This window comes from Phoca vitulina, unplaced genomic scaffold (genome assembly GCF_004348235.1).
Source record: "Phoca vitulina isolate PV1807 unplaced genomic scaffold, GSC_HSeal_1.0 scaffold20, whole genome shotgun sequence".
Lineage (NCBI taxonomy): Eukaryota > Metazoa > Chordata > Mammalia > Carnivora > Phocidae > Phoca > Phoca vitulina.
Genome location: NW_022589723.1, coordinates 17436673 through 17463162, shown reverse-complemented (window position 1 = coordinate 17463162; position 26490 = coordinate 17436673). Strand labels below are relative to the sequence as shown.

The 26490-nt window shown below is 38.8% G+C and overlaps 1 protein-coding gene across 1 annotated transcript in view; it reads left to right on the top strand.

The window, feature by feature from the left end:
• The window catches only part of ATP8B4 (ATPase phospholipid transporting 8B4 (putative)), a 254787-nt gene that overhangs the window by 125344 nt on the left and 102953 nt on the right, over nt 1-26490 (top strand). The window contains exons 8-10 of the mRNA XM_032417296.1: nt 8580-8650; nt 12689-12771; nt 21728-21886. Of these exons, the coding sequence (XP_032273187.1) occupies nt 8580-8650; nt 12689-12771; nt 21728-21886 (313 nt within the window). The remainder of the gene's footprint in view (nt 1-8579; nt 8651-12688; nt 12772-21727; nt 21887-26490) is intronic.

Here is a 26490-nt window from a genome sequence, read left to right as displayed (position 1 = left end):
ACATCTATGTGCTCTAAGTAAGAAAAGATCACATATATTCAGGATTCTTTCCTTAAGAAGAAAGGGCTTCCTGTAACTTGTTTTAGTTCTACTTTCAATTAAAATGATTATAGTGAAAGAGTTTTGCTGAACCTAGATAGTTAACCTTAACTTTCTTTTTTAAAACTGACATATATGGAATTCTAAGAAGTATGCATTAAAAAATTTTTTGGGCAACTACTTTATGCCAGAAATGGTGTTAGATTATAGAGGAATTAGCAAAAAATTAAAGTATGCCACACATTTAACTGTTACTTTATTTGGACTTGAATATTTCAGTGGCAATGCTAGGTGTATTCCAACTTCAGGTATTCATAAGAACTGTGCAAATCCCTGTACATGCTCTAACAGGGATAAATATTAGACTGAAATCACCTGTTCACTAATACTCCATACTCTAGTGTGTTCATTTATCACATTCTTTCTGGTGAGTCCCAGAAAGGCAGGAATCAAACATATGTCTCAATGTAGGACCTCATGTAGGCCAGCTTATCTGTGCTCCAACTTGCCCTCTAGCCTTGATATACTAATTTGTATTTTCCTTGGTCTTCATTCTTAGCTTAGTTATATTTTCTATGTTATAGTACACGTGCTTGTGTGCTCTTGCAAAACTGTGGAATGAGGCATGAAAGGCAAGTGTAAGTGCAAGCATCAGCTGGAAGAAAAGTAGTTCAAAGGGCGTATCATTAGCATTGCTTTAAGATGAATCACACATTTAGACAAGTTTCCATGAAGTCAGTGATCTGGGTGTCCCAGCACTGTCCAAAAGAACTTTCTGCAGTGAAGGAAATATATCTTTGTGCTGCCCAATGTGACAGCCAACAGCCCCATGTGGATACTGAGCACTTGAAATGTGGCTAGTGCAATTGAGGAACTGAATTTAAAATTTTATTTCATTTTAATTTAGGTTTTTTAAAAAGATTATTTATTTGAGGGAGAGAGAAAGAGAGGCAGAGGCAGAGGGAGAAGCACACGCTCTGCTGAGCAGGGAGCCCGATGTGGGACTCCATCCCAGGACCCCAGGATCATGACCTGAGCCAAAGGCAGATGCTTAATGGATTGAGACACTCAGGTGCCCCAATTTAGATTTTTTTGTTGTTGTTTAGGTTTAAATAGCCATATGTGACTTGTGGCTGCCTGACTGGGTGGCACAGATGTGGCCTTTTAATTGTGGCTGCATGATGGGACGGGAATGCTTATTCTCCACTCTTCCCTAGGTCTCATTCTTTATATTTTTCACTTGGAGGGACAGCCCCAAAATAACACTTTGGGCTTCTTGAACTTCCTTGCCCACGCTCCTCTCCCAGGAGTGACTTCTCTGATTGCTGTGTTTGGGGGCAGGGAGTGTGTGCATGACCCAGAGCCTCCTTTCTTCCCTTTCTCTTTGGGCTCTGCCTGTGTGCACAGTACATTCTGCCCTGCTCCTTCATTCCAACAATTTTACAGGAGGAGATCCTCATGGTGGGGGTGGTAGGAGGGTCTTGGTAATTTAGAGCTTCCCTTGTCTATAGCTAGATGAATCTAACAGGTCAAGTACTAGCAAGCCCACTTAGCCCACAGACCTATAGCCTGGTCTCCAGCAGCTTGCTTGCTATATTATTTTATTTTATTTTAGAGAGAGTGAGCGGGGGTGAGGGAGGAGCAGAGGGAGAGGGACAAGCAGACTCCATGCTAAGTGCAGAGTCTGACTCGGGGCTCAATCTCAGGACCCTGAGATCATGACCTGAGCTGATACCAAGAGTAGGATGCTTAACTGACTGAGCCACCTGGGTGGCCCTCCAGCAGCTTTATTAATAACAAAGATGAAATTTTTATCTCCATTGATCTTGGTCTGATTCCTACAATTATAGCTCTGTTGGTTTAATCTTTGGATAAGTGAGGAAAAGAGTCCTCCAAATGCCAAAACTCTGCGGTGTTTCTTGATTAACTCACTTTGTTCAAAGTTTTTCTGTTTAACTACTTGGCACCTATAAAACTATTTATCAGGGCAAACAAATGTTTTTATGGGTGAACTGCTATAATCACTTAGAAGTATAAATATACCTCCTGCTCCCTGAGGTTTAACTCATTTAATCTCTGCAGTAGCTCAATGAAGGCAGGTTATGTACTATTATTATTGTTCCTATTTTATAGATGAGAAAACAGTGCCATCAAATAGCTTGCCGTTAGGAGAGCCAGGAGTTAAACCCAGGCCATCTGGGTTTTAACCCCACTCCTAATTGGTACCATATGCTTCTCCTTACTCCATTAAAATCGTCATCCTAATTGCCTTGAGCCTGGGCTTCCAGCATTAGGGCCTTGGGGCTTGGATGCTGGAATTGAAGCGACGAGAGGATGTTGCACCTAATTCTGATGCATAACCTCTAGCTGTCCAAACTTAGAATTCTAAATTAATTTATGTCAGCTTATCAATACATTTTAAGCAAGGAAAGGAGCTTGTCTGAGATGGTCAATTAGCTGGCAGATAAAGAAATTACTCACCTTTATTTTCCAGATAAGGAATCCTCAATGCCCCTTCACTTAAAAAGAAATTTTAAAACATGTTTGGGCTGAATTTCCAGAGCTCCTAGTTTTATTTTGGGACAAGGGGGAAAAATGTAGAGTGCGATTCCATCACTGCATAGATTGACTTGCATTAAAAGAACCAAGTAAACTATTAGAAAAACACTACAAAGCTCTCGATACTGCCGAGGTTTGGACCCTGGGAGCCAGGCACACCGTCCTCCTTTACTTGACAGAAGCGATCTTGTTGTGTTTTGGTTTTCTTATCTGGTGGTAGAAATAAACCCTTTGGACATGAGCATATTTGAACATTACATGAATATAGTGGTTTAGCTTATTTGGAAGAGTGCTCCCACCCTCAAAAGAAAGGCATTCATATTTTAGGTGTTTACAACAGTAAAGGTTTTGTTTTAAAACAAAGGCATTCTTCAACTACATGGATTGGAAATTTCACCTTCAGAAATGAAATAACTAGAAAGATGAATCTAACCTAAACTCCAGTCCTGACCAAGGGTGTCCTTTGGCTTTTTTTTTTTTTTGACCCATCTAATCTTTCCTAATCTTTGACTCATCTAATCTTTCCTAGCACCTTGGTCTTTTCAGAGAGGCCATGCGGCAGTCTAATTGCCCTCTTTGTTATTTTAAATTTTATAGCTTCAAGTCAGAGTTACTTGTTTCTCACTAATTGTTGTAAATAAACTCTTTTATTTTTAAATATATGTGAGACAGAAAGTTGAAAATTTCCAGAGAAGTAAGACTTTTTTAAAAAACATTTGTCTAAACTGTATTGAAAAAGAAGTTTCTTGCTAAAATTTAGAGGTGCGACATGTTATTTTCTACATTAGAAAAAGTACATAGCCAATGTTCTGTTTATAAGCAATTACTAATTTGTGGGGGTGAAATATATAAGGCAACGATTTCTTTTTTCTTTTTTTTTTTTTTACCAACGAAAGGGCGGATCCATGAGTAATAGCTATGATGTCCATTGTTAGTCTCCACTCCTCCTTCTGTTCTTTCTCCCATCTTTTCTTATTCTTCTCAAATTCATTTAATTATAAAACCAAAAAAATGTATTAGATACTGGTAGACACTCAGCATACATTTGTTAGGATCTGAAATTTAATTTTAAAATAAAAATACCTACAATCTTACACATTTCCATTTTTACAATTTCATCCTGATTTTTGTCCATATCAAACCTCTTTTCCTATAAGTATACTCATATTTCATGAGCCATTTTTGATTCTTATTTTTAGACTGCAAAAAAAAGAGATAATAATGTAGAGGGTAAAGAAGATAAAGAAGAACTTTAGGTGTGGGAATGTCTTAAAAGGGAGATTCAAATATGGCATTCCAATTAATTCTACAAATTTATCTTTCCATCAGGATATGGAGTCAATATCCCAATATTCTTCACCACTGTGGTTTTTGTTTTTGAACATTAACAAAGTGAAAGCAAAACACTTTCTGGTTTTCAGAGTTATATTCCAATGATTTTGTAGCCAGCCAGAGAAAAGAGTATACATTTGGGATCAGAGCTATGAATTCTAGTTATAGCTCTGCTCTTTAAGCTCTGTGTGGCCATGAGTATGGCATTAAATCTCTTAGGGCCTTTTAGAAGTGACGAAGCTCTCTCTCACCATGACTTTGTAAAGGCTATGGACTTTACATGAGTTAATCTAGTTCATCTACTGCTTGTGAGCCAGAGATGACCTTACCAAGGTTTCTTATTCACATATAGGAACAATATTATCTCCTCACAGGGTTGTTGAGAGAATAAAGTGACACAATTGTGTAAGAGTGTTTTGTAAACTCTTAAAGAATTATACAGCTTTTAGGTGTTATTGTCTCTTGAGATTTTGCTTTACTTATTCTTTATATCAGCAAACATTAATTATGCCTAATAAACCTATGAAGATAGTGTTGTTGGTTGTGAGGACTCAAAGCCATCAGGCTCTTTGTCAGCTACCAATCTGATGTACTCTTCCTCATTTGCACCCCTCCCATAACACTTTGGTAATTAGACCTTTAGAATCCTTATCGTAGTCTGCCTTTACTAAACTGTACAGTCCTTGAAGGAAAGCGATTTTATTCATTTTAGTATTCCAGCTGTATATGCCTTAGATTGCCTGGATTCATATCCCGATCTGTCACTTACTGTGTGGCCTCAAACAAGTTACTGAACCTCTCTGGGCCTCACCTTGCTCATCCGGAAAGTGGACATAACAATAGAACCTACACTATAGGATTTCTGTGGGAGTTAAATAAAATATTGCATGTAAAGCTTTTAGGATAGTGCCACACACATAGTAAGCCCTCACTAAATACTGGTATTATAAACCCCTACAACTCAAACACAAGTTTCTGGATCGACTAGGAATTGGGTACCCTGAGAGATACTGAAAGGGTCAGCTTGAGGAGTCCTCATCTGGGACTCACAGAGTTCTGGGGCTGGTGGGGCTCTAAGACGACCCCTATGTTGCTGTACTCGTGGCCCAGAACCTTTGACAAAAGGATGATGACCAGGGACTAGCAGGGCTCTCTTGCCTTAACTGCAGCTTTCTTGTCCTTTTCTTTTTAGAATTCTTACTGAGTGCACCTGGAAATAGGAGCATTGCATGATGATGAGTGGGCTGACTGCTTATATCTCTGGATGCCCCTATTGTTCCTGCCCCTTCACACTTCCTCCTCAACCATAATGAATTTAAAAACTTGAAGGGGAGGTGTTAGCAAAAGGGAATGCCAAAGCTCAGCAGTGGGGCAGGGAGAATAAGGATTAATGAGGGGAATGCAGGATGGAAATCAGGGAGTAGGGAAACAGGAACAAAGTTCCAAGGACTTCAAAGGAAAAGATGACAACAGAGGGGACAGGAAGAGGTGGGGAAGGTGGTGGGTAGATGTCCCAGGTTCCCAGGGGGTAGACAGGGCAGGAGGAGTTAGCTCAGAACTAGTGGGCTTTACACTTCTCAGTAGCAGTCTTTAGGAAGTTGAGTTACTGCTCAGGAGAGAATCTAGCCACCAGGTGATGGTGGTGCCTCACTCACGTGTTCTGAGCCAGCAGTGGACAATGAATCCTCCCCTTGTCTACCAAACATCTAAGTGTTGAGCAGCTAAGCTCAATACTAAATAGTAACATCAAATCATCCTTATTGTGCAGAGTTTAGAAGAAAAGCAACTCTCGGTATAAATTGGGATCTTTCAGGGCAGTTGGGTGGCTCAGTCGTTAAGCATCTGCCTTTGGCTCAGGTTATGATCCCAGGGTCCTGGGATCGAGCCCCGCATAGGGCTCCCTGCTTGGTGGGAAGCCTGCTTCTCCCTCTCCCACTCCCCCTGCTTGTGTTCCTGCTCTCGTCGTGTCTCTCTCTCTCTCTGTCAAATAAATAAAATCTTTAAAAAAAAATTGAGATCTTTCTCTGTACTTCATAACTATTTTCAATCACAGGGGATAAGAATTAGAGAATTTTGGATTTTGTTTAAAATGATCCTATGAAGCTCAGGGGAGGAGAGGCATGAAGCCGTACTACTATCATATCCACTGAAATTTCAATGTGAGAAATTAAGACCGTGGTGAATTTTTGAAAACATTTTTTTCTTTTTAAAATCAAAGTAGGTAATTTTTGACTCAAGAATTGCATACAACTCTTTATACATTTTCTCTATAGTGGGTTTGCTATAGTCACATTGTGACAAGTCAGGAAATAATTTTTGCCTCCTCAGGCTTCTGTGACTTTTGTTAGAGTTGAGAGTCTTGATATATAAATCCTTTATTCCTTTAGGGGTTTGTCAATGAGTTGTTTTTCATTTCTGTTTTGTCACAATTCAGACAAAACTGAACACACACATATACACACCTCTCCTCCCCCCCCCCCCACCTATATTCGAGTTGGAAATTTAAAAGCTTGAGACAATGAAATGAGTGGATTGATTCTAAATTTAACCTCTGGGACTTGAGAATGGAACAATTCTAATTTAAAAAACAAAGGTAAAATTTCACGGCTTGAATGCCAATCATACATTCAAACAGAGCTACACAATTGTTAGGCTAATGTGTCAAAATAAATTGCTAAAATTTTAGTCAATTCATTCTAGATCTTCAGATCTTTCAGAATCGCATAAAAACCCTTATTTTTAAAATTTTATTTTATGACTAAGATTACATAATAAAAACTCTTATTTTAAGATGAAATTTGAAATAAACAGTTCCCCAATATAGGAAGCACCCAGAATTCTTTTTAATTAACATATAATGTACTATTTGTTTCAGGGGTACAAGTCTGTGATTCAACAGTCTTACACAATTCACAGCGCTCACCATAGCACATACCCTCCCCAGTGTCCATCACCCAGCCACCCCATCCCTCCCACCCCCCACCACTCCAGCAACCCTCAGTTTGTTTCCTGAGATTAAGAGTCTCTTATGCTTTGTCTCCCTCTCTGGTTTTGTCTTGTTTCATTTTTCCCTCCCTTCCCCTATGATCCTCTGCCTTCTTTCTGAAATTCCTCATATCAGTGAGATCATATGATAATTGTCTTTCTCTGATTGACTTATTTTGTTTAGCATGGTACCCTGTAGTTCCATCCATGTCATTGCAAATGGCAAGATTTCATTTCTTTTTTGATGGCTGCATAATATTCCTGTGTGTGTGTGTGTGTGTGTGTGTGTGTGTGTGTGTGTGTACACGTACCACATCTTCTTTATCCGTTCATCTGTTAATGGACATCTAGGCTCTTTCCATAGTTTGGCTATTGTGGACATTGCTGCTATAAATATTGGGGTGCACGTGCCCCTTCGGATCTCTACATTTGTATCTTTGGGGTAAATACCCAGTATGCAATTGCTGGGTCGTAGGGCAGCTCTATTTTCAACTTTTTGAGGAACCTCCATACTGTTTTCCAGAGTGGCTGCACCAGCTTGCATTCCCACCAACAGTGTAGGAGGGTTTCCTTTTCTCCGCATCCTCACCAACATCTGTCGTTTCCTGACTTGTTAATTTTAGCCATTCTGACTGGTGTGAGGTGGTATCTCATTGAGGTTTTGATTTGGTTTTCCCTGATGCCGAGCCATGTTGAGCACTTTTTCATGTGTCTATTGGCCATTTGGATGTCTTCTTTGGAAAAATGTCTGTTCATGTCTTCTGCCCATTTCTTGATTGGATCATTTGTTCTTTGGGTGTTAAGAAGTTCTTTATAGATTTTGGATACTAGCCCTTTATGTGATATGTCATTTGCAAATATCTTCTCCCATTCTGTTGGTTGTCTTTTGGTTTTGTTGACTGTTTCCTTAGGAAACACCCAGAATTCTAAAACTGAATTGTGACAGGTCATTTCTGAAGCTCAAATAGACAGCTGACTGGAATGATTTTATCTCTGTGAAAGATCCACAACTTGGTTTCTGAATGTTTTCTGCTGTCTTTTAGAACATTTTCCATTCTTTCTTGCCTCTTGCTTAGCCCCCGTTTTATTTTCTCTTTTCCCTTCCTTACACCCCATCATCTTTTTCTTACATTTTTAATTTTTTATTTTAATTTTTCTCTTTTTAAATTTTCCTTCCCTGCCTTATTTTTTCCTATGGTTTCCAGTTTCCTTCTACTTTACTTCTATCTTTTCCCCATCAGCTTTGCCTGCCTGCTACGCTTAAATCATAATACTAAGGAATTAAAGTATGTGTATGGAAACATTTCCAATTATCTAACTTATTGGGGAAAGTTTTATATTTTCCATTAGTAATTATCAAGACAAGAATGTAGAATTTTGTATATTTCTTGCAAAAAAAAGTAAATGAAGTGGCTATTAATTTATATGCTATCCCCTGCCCTTGCTTATATTCTGATGTTCAAGGGGTGGGCCCAACAGGAACAGGGAAAGAGAGGGAAGGTTTGATTTGGGGCATGTATGGCAGAGAGGTGGAACAGGATTTTACCTCTCTCACTTTTTTTTCTAAGGCTCTCCTGGCTCATTAGTAAGTAGGGGTGATAAAACAAAGAAGGCTTTCAACCAGTCTTCCCTTCTCATGTATTCTTTATGATTTTTTTAAATAGGCTGATCTGCTTCTCCTATCAAGTAGTGAGCCACATGGCCTCTGTTATATTGAAACTGCTGAGCTTGATGGGTAAGTTATTAAAGTTAGAATAATTATTTAGACTGGTTTTTAATTTAGCAGTAATAGCTTTAGGAACAGGACTCAACCTAAACCTTATTCTTCATTTAATTTTCTTGGAACAAATAAGAGTCTAACTTGCAAATTCCATTTGTTAATTGCTTTGTGGCTCCTTTGAAAGCTCTTTTTCTCTTGAATTTATTTTCTTTCCAAAGCAGTGAGTTAAACATGTCTGTATGAATTATTGTATAGGAATCTTTCATATTCCTTAGAAAGGTTTTGTTTCGTTTTAGTTTTTTTCTTTTTGAAATTTCATGTGATTCTCTAAAGAAAATGAGAGGAGTATTGATGAGTTTCTGAGGAAAGAAGACTTGATGTTACTTTAGAAGGCAATCTTTTGGAAGTGGGTGAAATAAAGATGGAGAAAGAAGAGAGAAGTGGAGTTTTGACATTAGTTAATTGAGGAATTTAGTTATCAATAATATAGCAGTTCTGTTTCAGTGGATTCAATTTATCTGGCTGGCATAAAAACATTTATTGAATGTTTACATTTTAAAGGTACTATTACATTCTTTAGTTGGATTTTATAATTTAATCCTGACGTAGGTAATATATAAGCCCCAATGTACAGATGACAAGGCTTAGAGATACTAAGTAATTTATCCCAAACTTCTCAGGAGCGAAGCCAGTACTCAGACCTGATAGCCTGACAAAAAAGCCCCTGGGTTTAACCAATGCCTCCCAAATCATTGTTCTACTGGGCTATTCAAATGGAGTGTGACCTGTGTAATCCTACCCTTGGTTTGGGCAGAACCTAAAATAGTGCTTAGAGGGAAATTTATGGCACTAGATGCATATACTTGAAAAGAAAAAGAGCCTCAAATCAATAATCCAATATCCCATCTCAAGAACCTAGAAAATAACAGCATAAACCCAAAGCAAGCAGAAGGAAGGAGATAAAGATAAGAGCAGAAATCAATGAACTTGAGAATAGAAAAACGAGAAGTGAAAAATCAACAAAACAGAGTTGATTCTTTGAAAACATCAATAAATTTGATAAACCTCAGGAAGACTGAAAAAGAAAATAAAAAGAAGACACAAAATAACAATATTATGAATGAACCGGGGGATATTCTGATAGATCCTTAAGATATCAGAAGGATAAGAAAAGCCTACAAGCAACTTTATACACATAAACTTAACAACTTAAATGAAATAGACCACTTCATCAAAAAACAAACTACCACAACTAACTCAATATGAAATAGACAATTTGAATAGCCCTGTAACTATTAAGGAAATTGGATTCAAATGTAAAATATAAAACTATAAAAGTTTTAGGGAAAAACATAGGAGAAAATCTTCAAGATCTAGGGCTAGTCGTAGAATTTTTAGACTTGACACAAAAAGCATAATTCATAAGAGGATAATTTGATAAACCAGACTTCTTCAAATTAAAAATGTTGCTGTGCAAAAGACCCTATTAAAGAGGATGAAAAAATAAGCTACAGACTAGGAGAAAACATTTGTAAACCATCTATCTGACAAAGGATTTTTTATTTTGAATATATGAAAAATGCTCAAAACTCAATAGTAAAAACACAATCCAATTAGAAAATTGCAAATGATGTGAAGGGACATTTCACCAGAGATGACATGCAGATGGCAAATAAGCACATAAAAATTGTTCAACATCATTAGCTGTTAGGGACATTAAAATTCAAACTACGATGAGATGTCAGTACATACCTATGAGAATGGCTAAACTTAAAAATAGTGACAACTCCAAATGCTGGCAAGGAGGTAGAGAAACAGAATCACTCACACATTGCTGATGGGAATGTAAAATACTACAATCACCCTGGAAAACAGTTTGGCAGTTTCTTAAAAAACTAAACACGCAATTACCAGACAACCCAGCAATTTCACTCATGGGCATTTATCCCACAGAAATGAAGACTTATGTTTACACAAAAAAACTTGTACACAGATGCTTATGGCAGCTTTATGTGTGACATCCACAAATTAGAAACAACTTTTATGTTCTTTAACAGGTTGAACAAACTATGGTATATCCATATCATGGAACACTATTGAGCAATAAAAAAGAATGAACTATTGATATATACAACAACGTGGACGAATCTTCAGATAATTATGTTGAGTAAAAAAGCCAATCCCCAAAGGTCACATACTGTATGATTCTACTTATGTAACATTCTTGAAATGGCAAAATTGTAGAAAGGGACCACTGATCAGTGGTTACCAGGAGTTAAAGATGGGTTGGAGGAGGCAGGGAAGTGGGTACACTTACAAAGGGTAACCTAAGAAATCCTTGAGATGGAAATGTTCCCCATCTTGACTGTGTCAGTTTCAGTTGTGATATTGTGACATTGTAATACAGTTTTGCAAATATTACCACGAGGGGGAACTGAGTAAAGGGTACACAGGATCTTTTGTATTATTTTTTATGCTGAAAATCATCTTGAAGTTTGAAGTCAAGATACTGAGGCATGCTAAGGAAGAGTATGGCTGACACAAGATATTAATCAGGAGTCTTGGCAATTTTTTTTTTTAATCAGTAAGCCCTATGTCTGATTATTCTTCCCTTTTAGTTTCCACATCTGAATATGGAAGTGAGATATTGGAGAGAATCCTGAGGAAGTAACCTGAAATGATGATAAAATTTGCTGAATGACATGATGTGTAGAGCAGGGTTAAGGAATGAGGGCTGTCTGGCCTACCTGGGGTCACTGACTGTTTTAATTATTTGAAAAGTTTGTTTAAATGAATGGACACATTGGTCCTTTAGCCTCAACACCACTATCTCACTCTTGTCCATCAAGCCCAGCTCAATTTCTGCCTCAATTATGAAGTTCTTCTTGAGTATCTCAACCCCTATGCATTTCTGCATCCTAGGAATTGATAAATCAGTGATCCATGAGATTACTTTTAAGCAAAGTAACTTCAATTATATATCCAACTGAGTGTTTCCTGCAGAAAGCTATTTCACCAAGGGGTATTCCTTGGATTGATTTCATGTTGTCTTCAACATTATTGTGAAACCCATTTACAGGAAGTTTGATTAAATGCCTTCTCAAGCACCTCCTTCTCGGTTCTCTAAATTAAGTATTTCATGGTTTGTCATGTACTTCCAAATGGTGATACTTGCTTTTTACCTACCACTTGTTTCCCTCAAGAGAACAGTAACCCTTGTGGGGCAGCACTGAATCTCATGGGTGACTATGGTATGTATTCAATCAATATTTGTTGACTGAATGAACTCACTGCTAAACACTTCCATAAAAGATAGAACTCTGACTGATGCTGTTAAGCTACAGTAGAAGAGAATTAGGTTGAACGCAGTGAGAAAACCGGTGTGACAAGCCCTTGTATGCAAGATGTGAGTAATGGCCATAGAATCATCACAACTGGTCATTTCATGAACATAGGGCCATCTGTCCAATGTATGTGTGCTTCTGCCTGGAAGAAGAAGACCAGCTCACTGTGACCTGCTGAGTTACTATCTGGTTGTATGATCCCAGACTTACAGGATTTTTGGCTTGATTCTCTACGAGAAAGAAAGCTGTATTCCTTTTCCCATTTAAATTTCAGTGACTGTGAAATTAGCCATGACCATCTTTTGCAAGTGAAATTCCTATGTAGATAGTAGACTCCAGAGTGATACTGGCCTCGTTTATTTGGCAACTGTGTTCCCATTCCTAATACGTTTTGTAATTCATGCATGACGTCTGAGTAGGTTCGAATGAAATCATATTTATTATATCCTTTGTTCTTCCAAATAACAAAGCAGATTACTGTGCTGTTATACAGGTGTGCCATGTGTGGAATGCCAACTCTTAGGAGCATGCAAAGCCCTGTCAACTTTACTGAGTCCGCTTGACTGAGAGGTGTGAATGACATTTGAAGGGAGTTTTTTGAATCTCTTGTGTTGGATTTTGCATGTGCTGCACCCACCTGGTTACTTTATGTAAGATGCTGTTGGGCTGTTCCATATAAAAATTCACGTCGTGTCAATTAATTTCACAGGGAAACGAACCTTAAAGTCCGCCATGCACTATCAGTTACCTCAGAACTTGGAGCAGACTTTAGTAGACTTGCAAAATTTGATGGTAAGTGTTTAAAACAGACAAAAACCTCAAAACCAAAAAGCAATATAACTAATTATCGGAAATCCAATTCATGTTTCTTTTTATTTGGTGGAAGGACATAAAATTCTGCAGGCATCAAAGCCTGTAATCTCTGCTCAGGCTAAAGAGTAAAAATGTTTACCAAGGGGATAGTGGCTTTATAAATTCATTGTTCATTTCATCCTTGTTTCCTCTTCTGTAGATCTCATTTCCTCTAGTCCCACAATACCCTTTTCTTGCCTGATCTTGGCCTCCCTGGGGCCCTCTGCAGATTTGCTGAGCATGGACACAGGACACACTTGTATTTCTAGTGCTAGGTCTAACCATCCATCCATTCTCTGGCTCCATAGCAAAGACCAAATACTAAACTGCAAACTTTGCCAAGACAATAAAGCAGCCTCATATATTTCTGTATCTGGTGTAATGCCAGGCAGAATGTCTTAAAGGTAGTAGGTGTTCAGGAAGACCATTTGACTTAATCAGTCGCTCTTTATTTTAGACCATGATTTCCTCATCACCATCTTCACACCACTCAACCCAGTCCCTTCTCCTCAGCATGGGGAACCATTTCTGCCTCTTCTGTTCCAGTTAGGTCTCGTTCTTTGCTGTTAAAGCTGTCACAGAGAAACAAAATCCATCAAGAGTCAAAGGAAAGAACCGTTAATGGTAGGACTGTAGGCACCATGACAGGCTTTGGGAGAATCTTTGGGGTCTTCCTCCCATTGCGCAGTGATCTCTTGTTTTACACACTTGTATGTCTGGCCTTGAATATCAATATTTCCATATAGATTGGTTTTATTTATTAGTGAATCTTTGAGTTTGAGACTGTCGTCCAAAATGTTTTCTTTTGAGTCCACTAAAGGAAAATGTGGTCAAGAGTCTTAGCATGATCCCATGAGTTAAAGCGCAGGCAAATTTATATTATAAAATTTTCCCCAGTGCACAGCTTAGAGTTTATATTGCCTGTGCTTTGCATTCACTTATAAACTCTGACTGGATTCTGTTAATATTTTAACCTCTCTTAAATGAGTGCTGTTATAATAACATGTTTATAGAAAAAAATATTCCTCTAGTTTGGGATTTAAGTCAGGGGAATAGCCAGGAAACTTTGAATGGCCCAAGAAATATTTTGATTAGAGTAAAACAAATTACACATTTTCTACTAAGTAATTTTTTCAATGAAATTTTACTGTTACAAGAATCCAAGAAAAGTAAATTGTGTTCATGAATCAAAATACTTGCTTAAAATATTTCATAGAATATTTATGGAGTCCTAAAAGGGCAACCTAAATATAAGTTCTCATTACTCATTTCTTTCTTGACAGAATTGTACCTTTATTCCTCTATCGATCTATAAAGAAGTAAAAATTCATTCTTTTTAGTTTTCTTTACCATAAGAAAGCAGAAAATGATTGTTACAATCACCCAGTTCACTTTCTTTCTTAGATATTGGCACAGATAGCCTATACTGTGATTCAGTTCAGACAACCCTGAAATCTTAGTGGTGTAAACAGTAGAAGGTTATTTCTTGTTCATGTCACCTTCTGATGTTAGGTCAGGCAGCCTTCTCCATCTTAGACCCATAGTGCCTAGACCAATGGCCTCTAACGTTACCACATTAAAGCAACGACTGGATGAAAGAGACACGCTGACTTTTAACTGCTTCTTCCTCTCACATTTCATTGGCCAGCATGAGCCACATGGGCCTGGCCTAACTGCAAGGGAGGCTGGGAAATAACAAGTAGGGATATTTGTTGAGTGCTGACTGTCTTTACCGTACTCTCCAAGAACTCTGATCATGGGTCAATGCCAAGATAGGATATCAAGGGCCAGGCTGGATTAGGTTGATTTCTTACATGCAACTGCAGGAATGGGGCCAAGAACCCTCCTTCTCAGTCAGAGTATGACTCCTCTTACTCTCAATCCCCTCTACCCTGTTCAGCCTTTTCTTTTTCTCATAGCACATATCACCACCTGGCAAACTCTAAAACTTGCTTATTTTCTAAGTTTATTATTTATTGTCCATCTCTACTTGCTGCAATGTAAACTGCACAGGGATCTTTGTTTTGCTCACTGATATATAGCGAGTTCCTAGAACAATGCCTATTGCATAGTAGGTGCTCAAGAAATACTTGTTCAATGTGTGAATAAATGGTTGCGAATGCCAGAGATTAGGGGGCAGGATCAACATCAGGCCCCAGAAAGACAGGTAAGAGGGGCCTAAGGTAAAGGGATTGGGAATGGTGGGTGGAAGCATGGGGTGAGACAGAAGCTTCCTGATGGGAACTTGCAGGATAAAGCAAGAGTGCTGGGTCCCCTCCTCTTGGAGGGCAGGTGGCTGAGAGAGGGATCATCTGGTGTGGTGGTTTTATAATGTCGTTACTTCAGAATCCTTTTTTAAACAAAATTTAACACAGAAGCGCAAAATTTAAGCCAATACAAGTGGTGCTGCTCAGGCTGAGGCAAGAAAACATTTCCTCACCTAAAACAGTTCCTTTCTCACAGATGGGAGTATCCTGAAAGCTTAAGAAACTTGCTTATATATAAAAATAGTCTTTTTAACTACCTCATACAATTTATTTTTAAAATGTGTTAATTATTACTGGATGTAGCTTGAATTTGCTTCACAGAGCATAGGTAACTCAACAAATTTCTAACATATAATCGTTTTCTCAAAGGCAACACAGACTTCTCTCTCTTTTTTTTTTTTTTAAATCATTTATACTTAAACTGTGGTCACTTCTCAGAAAACCTGTAATGCCAGTTTCATAAGGCTGGTACACTTCTGGGCTAAGAACCAGATTTTTGCTGAATTTACTCTTTCATTCTTGAATTTTGGGTTGAATTTTAATCTATATTAAAGTTTAAGGCAATATGGTATTTTATAGGTTTAACTTTATTAAAATATAATTTCCTGTTTCCAAGAAAGCATCTTGGAATAAATAGAGGGATTAAGGGGAAATAAATTATATACAATATACAAATTAGATTTTCCCTGTTAGCAGCCAAATTTAAAGCCCAGGAGGGTGATGCAAGATGTGGTGTGGAAAGTCTTGAAAGAGGTGGGACAGTTAGTAAACTAAATCCTTCCCATGAATGCTCTTGTTTTTAAGCCCTAGTTTAGACATGTTCATTTCAGTGTCTCCCTGACTCTCTGACACACACAGTCACACATTATACACTATATGCACACATTTCTCTACCCATTCCACCATTTCCCCCCTTTCTTTCCTCCCTTTTGGCATTCCTTCTTACTGTTTTCATCTTCCTCTTCCCCTCTTTGTTAGCTTACTTATGTTATCTCTGTACATGCATTGTCTCGTTTTCTGTAGTTCTTCATCTTTTCTCTTTCCATCACTCTGTCCATATTAATTAGCTTATAAACTCTATTTATTAAGCATCTCCTAGGGAAAAGATACAGTACAAAGTATGTAGGATTATAAAATATCTCCATATGTATTATCTGGTTTCTTTTGATCCTTTTCCTCCCCCTCTTTTTTTTTTTTTTTTTTGTCTTCTCTGTCCCCCTTTGTCATAATGGGTATCAGTAGATTTTAGGTTTTCCTCTGGTGACTAGAAAAAAACTTCCTTGAGTCATGGGAATTAAAACCACATACTGCATCCTTTAGTGTAAACTAAAAGCATGATATCAACATTGTGTACATTTGGAAATGCCCTGACTAGCTGTGGCATGGTCTAATAGATGAGACAGACATGTGAGGCACGCCCTTTCCCGTGCTCTGTCTGGGCTAAGTATATCTTTTAGCTTGTGACTTCTGGGCAAATCTGGGTATGATATTATTTTTGCTTCTAGTTACCATGTGGTTTTTCTTCTGAGACTTGGCCAAAATACTTTCTCTAGCACCAAACTACAGTTTTTTGTCCTTTAGTCATAAGTGCACATCTTCCAAGTATTTGAAGACCTCAGTTTCCCACTGCTATTCATAGAGAAGTCCCCACTGAGGACACCTAGGCTCAAAACTGAGATGGCTAGGACCTTAGGATATCTCTTGTAAGTCTCCCTGTCTTCCCACTTTTGCACCCAAACCCAAGGACAGTGTCTTGCTAGTGACCTCCTTAGGGCTTTCACTCATTCTTTTCTTTCATTCATTCTTTCAGTCATCTGTTCGTTTACTTAGTAAATGTATATTTAACACAATGATAAGGGATTTGCTAAGCCTGCAGATACAGTGGTTAATAAGTCAGACCCAGGCCTTGCTTTCATAGAGCTTATAGCCCAGCAGAGAAGACAGACTTGAATAAGTGCTCATTCCCAAAGAAGCCTTTAATTAGGTAAAGGTCCTAAAGTTCTCAGGCCTTCAACATAATATTGACACCAGGCACTGTGCTAAGTAACTGCACACATTATCTTATGAAATCCTTAGAGCCCTGTGATGAAGAGATTATTATTGCTTCCAATTTATGGGCAAGGAATCTGAGACTCAGATAAGTTGAAAGCTTTTTCCAGTGTCATATGGTTACTAAGTGGAGGAGCCAGAATACGAACCCAAGACTGCTGGCAAAGCCTATTCTATGGGAGGCCGCAAGAGGCTGTAAACTACAAGAAGAAAGGCAGCATCGGAGAGGGAGAGGATTCTCATGACAACTTAGCTCCTGATCAGGAGAAGAAATAAATTTTAAGAATACTCTAAACCTAAAGGTACAAAATTAATTACCAGAGATCAAGTCCATCCAGGAATCCAATGATATCATATTTTTAGAAAGCAGCAATGTTCTCAGTAATCTTGAATGTCAGGATCCCTGACAAGAGTTTAAAAAAGAGTTGGCCAAACAAAGAGAACAGTACATGCAAGGTAGTTTTGAGTTTTGATGGGTAAATCTACTTATTTAAAAAATTGTCACATAAATATTTTCATACATTGAAAACATCAGAAAATAATTGATATATTGTCTATTAAATTTTGTAAGAAAAAAAACTTGATCTGATATAACAAGTATGAAAATAGAGTGGGCCTAGATTTTTCATGTTAAAGCTTTTGGGAATTGAAAAGCTTTTTATAAATAAGTAACTGGAGATAGTCATCAATTATACATTTGTAAACTGGACATTTTTATGCCTTGGGGAAAGCCCTAGATGTAAATTGTCCAAATGTGTTTAAGAATCTGTTGCATATTGTTACTGACTGGACTAGGATCTGTTTTTTTGCAACTTATGACAAGTTTACATAGTTTGTATGACTCTTAATACTGAGTTCTGAACCAGGGAAGGGTTGATGCTTTATTTCAGGAATCTTTGTGTATTTTGTGGTCTTTTCTAAAGAATAGCATGTGTGTAATTCAAACACACAAAAACAAGCATCTCTGTTTGTTTAAAAAAAAAAAAGGCTTGATTAGCATCTTAGGACTTTTTACTTACTGGATAATTTCCCGTTCACCTGGACAGAAGCACAGCCCAACCAATAACTTTCCTCTTTACTGCTGGTATTTATATGGCCATTATGATAGTGATGATGGGTGGCTGAGGCTTGAAGTTTGAAGAATGAAGAGGCTTTAGAAAATAGGAAGGTGACACTCTTCTTTCTAAGAAAAAAAACATATTTATTACATCATTAGAGCAACAATAGTGGACAGTCTTCTAGACTCAGAGAAACTCTTGGCTGGAGAAACTCCCGAATGGCCATGATGATGTCTTATTCGGTAGATAATTTGTCTTGTTGAAGAGTTGCAGTGCAGATAATCAAGAAATATGCTAGTAATAATATACAGAAGGAAATAAAGTCAGCTTCTCTGGAAAATCATGGAGTATTGGGTACTGAGTTCCATTTTCATGATAAACTATAGATTTCCACTTTGACATAAATGCTTTAGTTCAAGAAGGTTACTAGGTTGGTAATTAACCAGCAACCCAGAGGACTCAGTTTAGAGTGCAGAGGGAGGTTGAGAATGATGTCTTGTGGATTTTGTTTAGGATGGACCTAGAACATTTCTGTGTGATTGTGAACTGGGTGAGTTGCTATCTGCTTTCATGTCTGTTCTCTTCAGAGGGGCAAACAAGTAAAACTAGCTAGTTTGGTTATATTTCTATTTCATTATTGACATGATTTTTTCCCAGTTGTTTTATTGCCCATTAAAGATTATTAGAGCACAAAGTCATGTTTTCAGTGAACAACTATCTGAGAGAAAATGCTATTTTTCCTAAACTGTCTTCTCATCCATTGTCAAACTGACTGTTTACTGCCTCTAACTCTTCTCTGATACTGTTAGCAAAAGGTGAAAGGGTCCTAAGTTTTTCCCTACTCCTTATTATGCTTTATGGCTAGGGTATATATTTGGTTGCTTCTAATGTGCTTTAAGGTTCCCACTTTTGTCCCCAGATCTATTTGTATCTCTTTAGAGTTAGGCCAACCTAAGCCCCCCACGGTGGCTAGGGTATTAGGTCTTCCAATCCCCTTTATCATAATTACCATAGAAATATACCCACTTCTTTCATTCATCTTAGATCTACTCTAGATCCCATCTCATTTCCCAGCCTCTCTTTTGAAGCCGTATGATTTTTTTCCCCTATTTCTCCAACAAATATTTATTGTGTAGGCAGTATGGTAAGTTATGGGGATACAGAAATGAATACAGTGCTCCCTCCAAAGGAAACTAGTCACCCTTTTTTGGAAAAGGGAAGAAAAGAAGTTTGGAAGTATTTGATGCTAACAAGGCTAAGAAAGGGGAAGCTGAGCACTTCTGAAGACAAAAGATGTAGTTTGGATTTGTTCCCCCCCCCACCCCATTTTGTTTTGACCAGGCTCTGTATTTAGTACTTAAATCAGTGAGACCACACTCTTTGAGAAAGGCTGAATTGGGGCTTGGCCTTCAAGAGCTTAGGCAGAACCCCTCGGCCTTACTGCCTGTTCCTGTCTAGAACCACACCCTTGGTGTCAGGCCAGAAGTAGATGAGCCTTGAGGCTAGGGAGGAGTGAGCCAACATGTTCAAGGCTGTATCTGTCTCCATGTCAGTCACTCCTTGCGACAATAAAAATGACCAAATGAGCCTGTTTTTTATATTCCTTTTGGCAGGGATTGTGTATCGTGTTGTTTTTTGCAGAAAACACATTTTTATTTATTTATTTTTTGGTGGCCAACTTTGAAGACTTGAGAAGTTGAGTCTTGGGTCAGAAACTGGAGTAAGTTTTAAGGGTTGCTATCACCCGATATTTTTTGTAGGTTTTGCTGGGGCTACTCAATTCAAGCTTCTACAGAATTTAGGAATGAAAATTATTGGTCAAGAAGAAAAAGATAATGAATTCTTAGAATTTGGAAAAAAAATCCCCTCTTCCGCAGCCTAATTGTCCAAACAACTTGGGCCAACTAAAATCAGTCTCAATTTACTTTTTAATATTAGTGATAGGCCATAATGGGAGCAACCAGAATTTAGCCACATCCTTTTGTATAAAAAACGACATTGTACAGGTTATCTAGCCTTGCCCACATCCTCTTGCCAACACTCTCATTTAGTGTTGGATGTCTAGGAAGCTGCCAGTGAATGTTGTTGAGTTGGGGCTGTTTAGGTAGCAATTTTGTTATAACTGGGGAAAGGAAAATGGAGTTTGGAAAAAGTAGTCCTGAGGGCCTGAGTCCTTCACTCCTTTCTGGTTTTTGTTTTTGTGTTTTCATGCAAGATCCAATGTTAGTGATCTGGTTAGTCAGGAGTGATCAGGCCATATGAAAACTGGCTACTGTCACCTCTAAGAGCTTTAAAAGGAAAAGATATCACTGTAGGAAGGAAGGGTGTCCGTGTAAGTTCAGGTGCTCAGTGAGTGGTGTGACAGAGTACTACAGAGGTTCTCTTGGCTGGGCTGGCCTCCTTTCTCTTCAGTCGGTGAAGACTTCCTTTGTAATTTTTCAAATGCCACTTTGTATGTTCCAACCTACCCTCTTGGCTTTGATTCAATCTGTGTATTTTTATTGTTCTTGCAAGGTGCTAATCTCACCCCTGAGTTGGGTTTGAGCCCATTTGGATCTATCCACTGCCTTCCTTTTTCATTCCTTCCCCTTTTCCTTCATCTCTCCCTCTGTCTTTCAAGTCTCGGTACTCATTTCTTATAAAAGTTTAACCCCAACCATTTGTAATGCATTTAATCTAATAGTTTTATGTTGTGACAGGGTCCCTGCAAAATTATTTCTGGTTTCTCTTTCTGTCAAAAGAACCCCCACTCTGAAAGTGTATTTTCTTATTGAAATAATGGAACGAATTGACTTATTGATTTGGAATGGGCACACCCTTGGTTTGGAATGGACCTGGAATTAAAAAAACTAGAAACGTCTTCTGGCCAGGTTGGGACAAGTTATATGGTAGCTTTGAGGGTCCCCAGAACTCTGCATCTAATCAAGATAAGAAGCATAGAACAGCTGAAAGGAATCACATGCATTCTCAGGCACATGTGGCAAACAAGGCCCAGGTTTCTTGGGGGTGGGACATCATAGGATCCCCCTGAAATTCTGATGATGAGCCTAGAAGACCTGATTAACTTTGATTGTGAAGCTGGAAGCATGCCATCTTAACCTGTGTGAAAGTTCACAGTAAGTAAAAAGAGACAGAGGAAAAAAAAGCTTTCAGAACAGTCCCTGCTTTATGTTTTCAGAAATCATCGTTGCAAACTAGAAGTAGAAGGGAGTGATTTTTATTTAGGGGAAAAAAAATTCATGGCTCTCAAGGTTTCTATTCTTTCTTGGAAAGTGCAGAGAGCTGTGTTTAAAACACTTGATAGATTTCCATTTTTGTACCCCCTCCCCCACCACCCCACCGCCACCACCAAGCTTATTTTTCCTAGCACAGTCTTGTATACATAGCACTGCACTGTCTAAAAGACAAGGAACAAAATATCCTGTGTATTAGAAGGAGGGTGGTAACACAGTACGATGGATTGCTAAAGAGAGTTTGAGGTGAGTCATAAACAGGTTTTCGTTTTTGTTTTTTATTTTACAGGGATTGTGGTCTGTGAGGCGCCTAACAACAAATTAGATAAATTCACGGGAGTTCTCTCCTGGAAGGACAGCAAGCACTGCCTCAACAATGAGAATATAATCCTGAGGGGCTGCATCCTGAGAAACACCAGCTGGTGTTTTGGAATGGTTATTTTTGCAGGTACAGCTGACTGCCCCAGGTCGGTTGTGGGGAACCTGTCCTGAGGTGTGCATGGGCAGTCTGCACCTCTTCAGGTTGGATGAGGAAGGTGCTTTTGTTCTACAAAAGATACTGCTCCAGGTTGACTGCAGAGGGTTAGTCTGGGCGGGGCTCCCCTGTGTGAGGAACCACTGGCATCGTGAACTCATTCTTAAGGGGTGCTTGGGCTTTAATTGCTCAGTGGGTGCTAGATACTGTTTAATTTCTCTTTCTTTAACTTCATCTCAATCATTCCCATCATTGTATATATTAATCCACCTGCCTTCAAAGTGGGGGAAGAGTGTGAAACAAGTCCCCCCCCCCCCCCCCCCCCCGCCCCAACCCTACTCTGCTGTTAATTTTGTAGTTTGCGAGGTCAAGCAATCCTTTTGGAAGAACTTTCTTGGAGATCCTGCAATCATTTCTGTTTATACTTTGTAGCTTCTTCTACCATTTGTCAGCAGGACAGTGGGGCCTGGAAAGACTGTGCATGACAGAGGTGGGGGCGGGAGGCAGGGAGGGAAGGAAAGTGCCTCTTACTCTTCCTACTGGCCACTTTTCCTGTCTTGACTTTATCTCTACAGGCCCAAGGTGGCATTCTCCTGCTAAGGAAACTTACAGTAGCCCCATTACATAAAGCCACTCAAATTGTACTCATGGCTTCCATTGCCAGCCCTTGATTTTTAAAAATCCTGTTTATTATGACATCAAATTAAGATGTGTTTTTGGGTCCATTGACTATATGTGCAATTAAAATTGGAATGTTTTTCCTCACTGACTTCCCTCAACAACAACAAATGTTTATTAAAGACTCAAAAGTGTTCCAAACCTAGAAAAGTCCTCCCAATTCCTCCTAAATACTCTCAGCTGTGGGTGTTAGCAAGGCTCTTGCTGCTTGGGGTATTGCCATTGTAAGGACTTGAGAAATCCCTAGAAGTATGGCAGTATATGGGCTTTTATCTGGGGACAAATCTGCTTTCATAATTTGCTCATCAGATGCTTTTATTTGTTGGGTAAATGAAACTGTGATCACGTATTTTCTTATTTGCATCTTTCTTGCATTAAGAAAAAGAGCTAGACTTATATATTACCCTCCCTTTATCTTCCCACATAATGAGAGGGAGACTTCTTGAAGGTTCTTTAGTGAGAAGGGCCCTCCTGGTTTGCTCCCTGTCATCACAGAAGTTGGGGGGCTTCATCCCAGGGATGGGCTATAGCCCAACGTTGTGTTTGCATTTTTGTGAACTTGTTTGGAATGACTAATTCAGGACTATGGTTCAATTACAGCATGTAATGCTAGGACAGCTGTGTGAGCCACTCAGGGGCCAAGTTTTTCTTCATAAGTTTTGCTCTGGGAAAATGCGCCTACATGGAAGGAAGTGGGGTGGTAAATTGAACAGGTCTCCCCCCAAGAAGTATAAGAGAAAGCTCACAGAATTAGAATTGGACAGAGCTGGGTTCAGATTTGTTTACCAGCTGTAGGATGTTAAGTCGCGGTTACTTAAACTTCCCAAGCTTTAGTTTCTTCTGCTGTAACATGCGGGTAATGAGTACATTAGAGAGTCACTCTAGGGGCTCAGGGAGACAATGCATATGGCAGAGGCTGCTTGACAAATGTTACTCTCCTTCCTTCCCTGCTTCTTCCATCCAGCATCAATTCTGACTGCGCTGCCTGCCCCATAGACTGAGGATTGCTCTGATGTAATGCTCTTTGGATCTTGGTAGGCGGGAGTGGGGCAATATCCTCTTCTTTTTGTGCTATGGGTTAGATCTTCTTCATGAGGCAGATATTTGTAAAGCAGAGAATGCCTGCATTGGCTTTAGTCTGGGCATGAATGTTAATAGAAAGCTTAGCTAGAATAGTGACAGGTGGAGGAATGGTTGGTTTGGTCAATGTCAGATTTGAACAGATGTGTGTCTCCGAACCCCCAAGTCTTAAATCTAATTTGGGGAATTAGTTCCAGGTGAACCCTTAGATCTTATGAAAGTTATCCAAATGAATTATTAACTATTCTTTCTATATGACTCTGGTTATAACTATCACTAAGGATTGTGTAAGGAATATAGTGACACAGACGTGGTTTACTTTACAAATCTATAATTTCTGAGGCTCTAATATACATTAACAGCTAGGCCATGCCTCCCTGGTAATAACTTTTCTTTCACTCAAGAGAGCTGGAAATCTTGTTTCTGAGTGGAGGAGTCTTGTTCATTTAAGGAATCCATTTAAGGAATCCAGCACCATTTTGGTACACAGTAGATTTTTTTCCTGGATGTCTTCCATTTGCCCCTCCAGATCTACTGTCACATTTTTCCACTCTTCTTTCTGCCTTGGGAGGCTGATTTGTATGGTTTACACTAATAGGTTTCCTTGAATTTTGGCTTCTAATTAGGCTCTGTCATTGGGGATCCATGGAAAGAGATCAAAGGGAGAAAGAAGATTGAGGTCAAGGTATTTATTCCCCCAGACTTCCTCCCTAAGTAGTCACTTCAGGCTGGCTGTGTCCCTCAACCTAAAGTCACTCTTTCTTAAAGGGTGCAAACTCTATACTGTCCTTTAGGGTCCAGTAACCACTCCCTTCTAGCTTAGATAGAGAAACATCCTGATTGCTTCTAAGTCTTTGGTTACTGCATGAACCTTTTGCTTCCACTACACCCCGACCCACACTTTTGTAAAGAGTCACTTTAGAAAAAAAATTTTTTTTTCCTCCAGTTATCCTTGTTCAGTGCATCATCTATTTCCTGTTTGGAATCTGAATGAGTCAGTCTTAAATACACATTGATTGAATGAGTCAGTGAATTAATGAGCTAATGGAGTATTTCATATAGTTTTAAAAACAGTGGTGAAGAGCAAAGAGCTTCCAAGTTAGATACGTCTGGGTTTGAATTCTGGTTCTGATACTTACTAGACAAGAAATCTCAGGCAAGTTACTTAAATACTTTAAGCTTGTTTCATTATTAGTGAATTAAAGGTAATAATACCTAATTAATTGGATTGTTTTATTTTTTTTGTCCAATTGTTTGTTTTATTATGTTATGTTAGTTACCGTACATTACATCATTAGTTTTGGTGTAGTGTTCCATGGTTCATTGTTTGCGTATAACACCCAGTGCTCCATGCAATACGTGCCCTCCTTAATACCCATTGTTTTAAGCATTAACTGAGATAATAAATGAAAAGCACATATGCACATCACCTGAAACATAGCAGGTACTTAATAAATTCATCAAATGGTTATTTATTGAGTGCCTACTATGTGGCAGGCACTATACTTCTTATTCATTTCCGATTAAGACAGTGAGCAAAGACAAATGCAGTCCATTCACTCATGTGGTTTTGACTCTGGTAGGAGTAAGAGAACTTAATCTCAGCTAATTGTCATAATGAATCTATAACCTCAAACTGAGATAAGTGCTCTGAAAGGAAAAGAACATGGACTCACAAGAATATATAATGGAGGAATATGAAGAGAAAGAGCAAGCTACTTAAAAGTCACATTGTGGACAAAGGCCCTGTGGCAGGACTGAGAATGGTGAGGTAAAAAAAACTTAAGAAGGCCAGTGTGGAATATGGAGAACGTGGAGGATATAGATAGACGCGTGACTGGAGATGTGGATAGGATCTGGACCATACAGGACTTTGTGGTCTGTATCCAGAACTTTGGTCTTTATCCTAAGAGCATTGGGAAACCATTGTAAAGTTTTCCAAACAGATGGTGTGTGTGTGTGTGTGAGAGAGAGAGAGAGAGAGAGAGAGAGCTGAAAACTCATTATTGCCCATGGTATTTATAAGTTGGTAAATAGCAGGTCCTTGAAAGAGTATATCATTGAGGTTGGGGAGGATAAAAATATTCATTAAAGCTGGGAGCAGAATGGATGCAGGGAGACAAAATTACTAAGCTTTTACTATAGTCCAGTTGAGAGATGATGGTACTTTGGACTAAGGTGGGAGTCACAGAGATAGGAACCCTGGGGGAAGATCACAAGTGGGGCTGGACCAGGGCTGCTTGAGGATCCTTAGAAGAATCCAGGTGAAGATTCCTTAGACAATTAAATGTGTGGGTTTAGATCTCAGAGGAGCAGTCTGAGCTGGAGATTTACATTTGGTCTATAGATGGTAATTGGAGCTGTGGTCTTAGATGAGATTTCCAGGGAAGGTGGATTCAGAAAGAAGACAAGATAGGCTACACCCAAGTGTTAAGGAATCTTGGTGTTTAGTGGCTGTGCAGAGAGGGGTGAGCATCATGGAAGACAAAGAAGGAGTTAATAAAGAGGTAGGAGGAAAAGCAGGAGAACATTGTAATACAGAAGCTAAGGGAAGAGTGTGTTTCAAAAGGATGGAATAGTCAAAGTGTCAACGGCTGCTGATAGGTCAAAGAAAGCATGGAGGGTATTGATGATAACACTAGATCTGAAACTAGGTTGAGTAATGAGTAGGAGCTGAGAAAACAGAGGCTGCTGAGTACAGAAATTCTTTCAAGATCTGTGTGGAGGAGTGGAAGATATGAGTGGAAGAAGAGATGTGTGAATCAGCATCTGTAGATATATTTAGATAAATATTTAAAAACCCCTTAGGTGTATTCTCT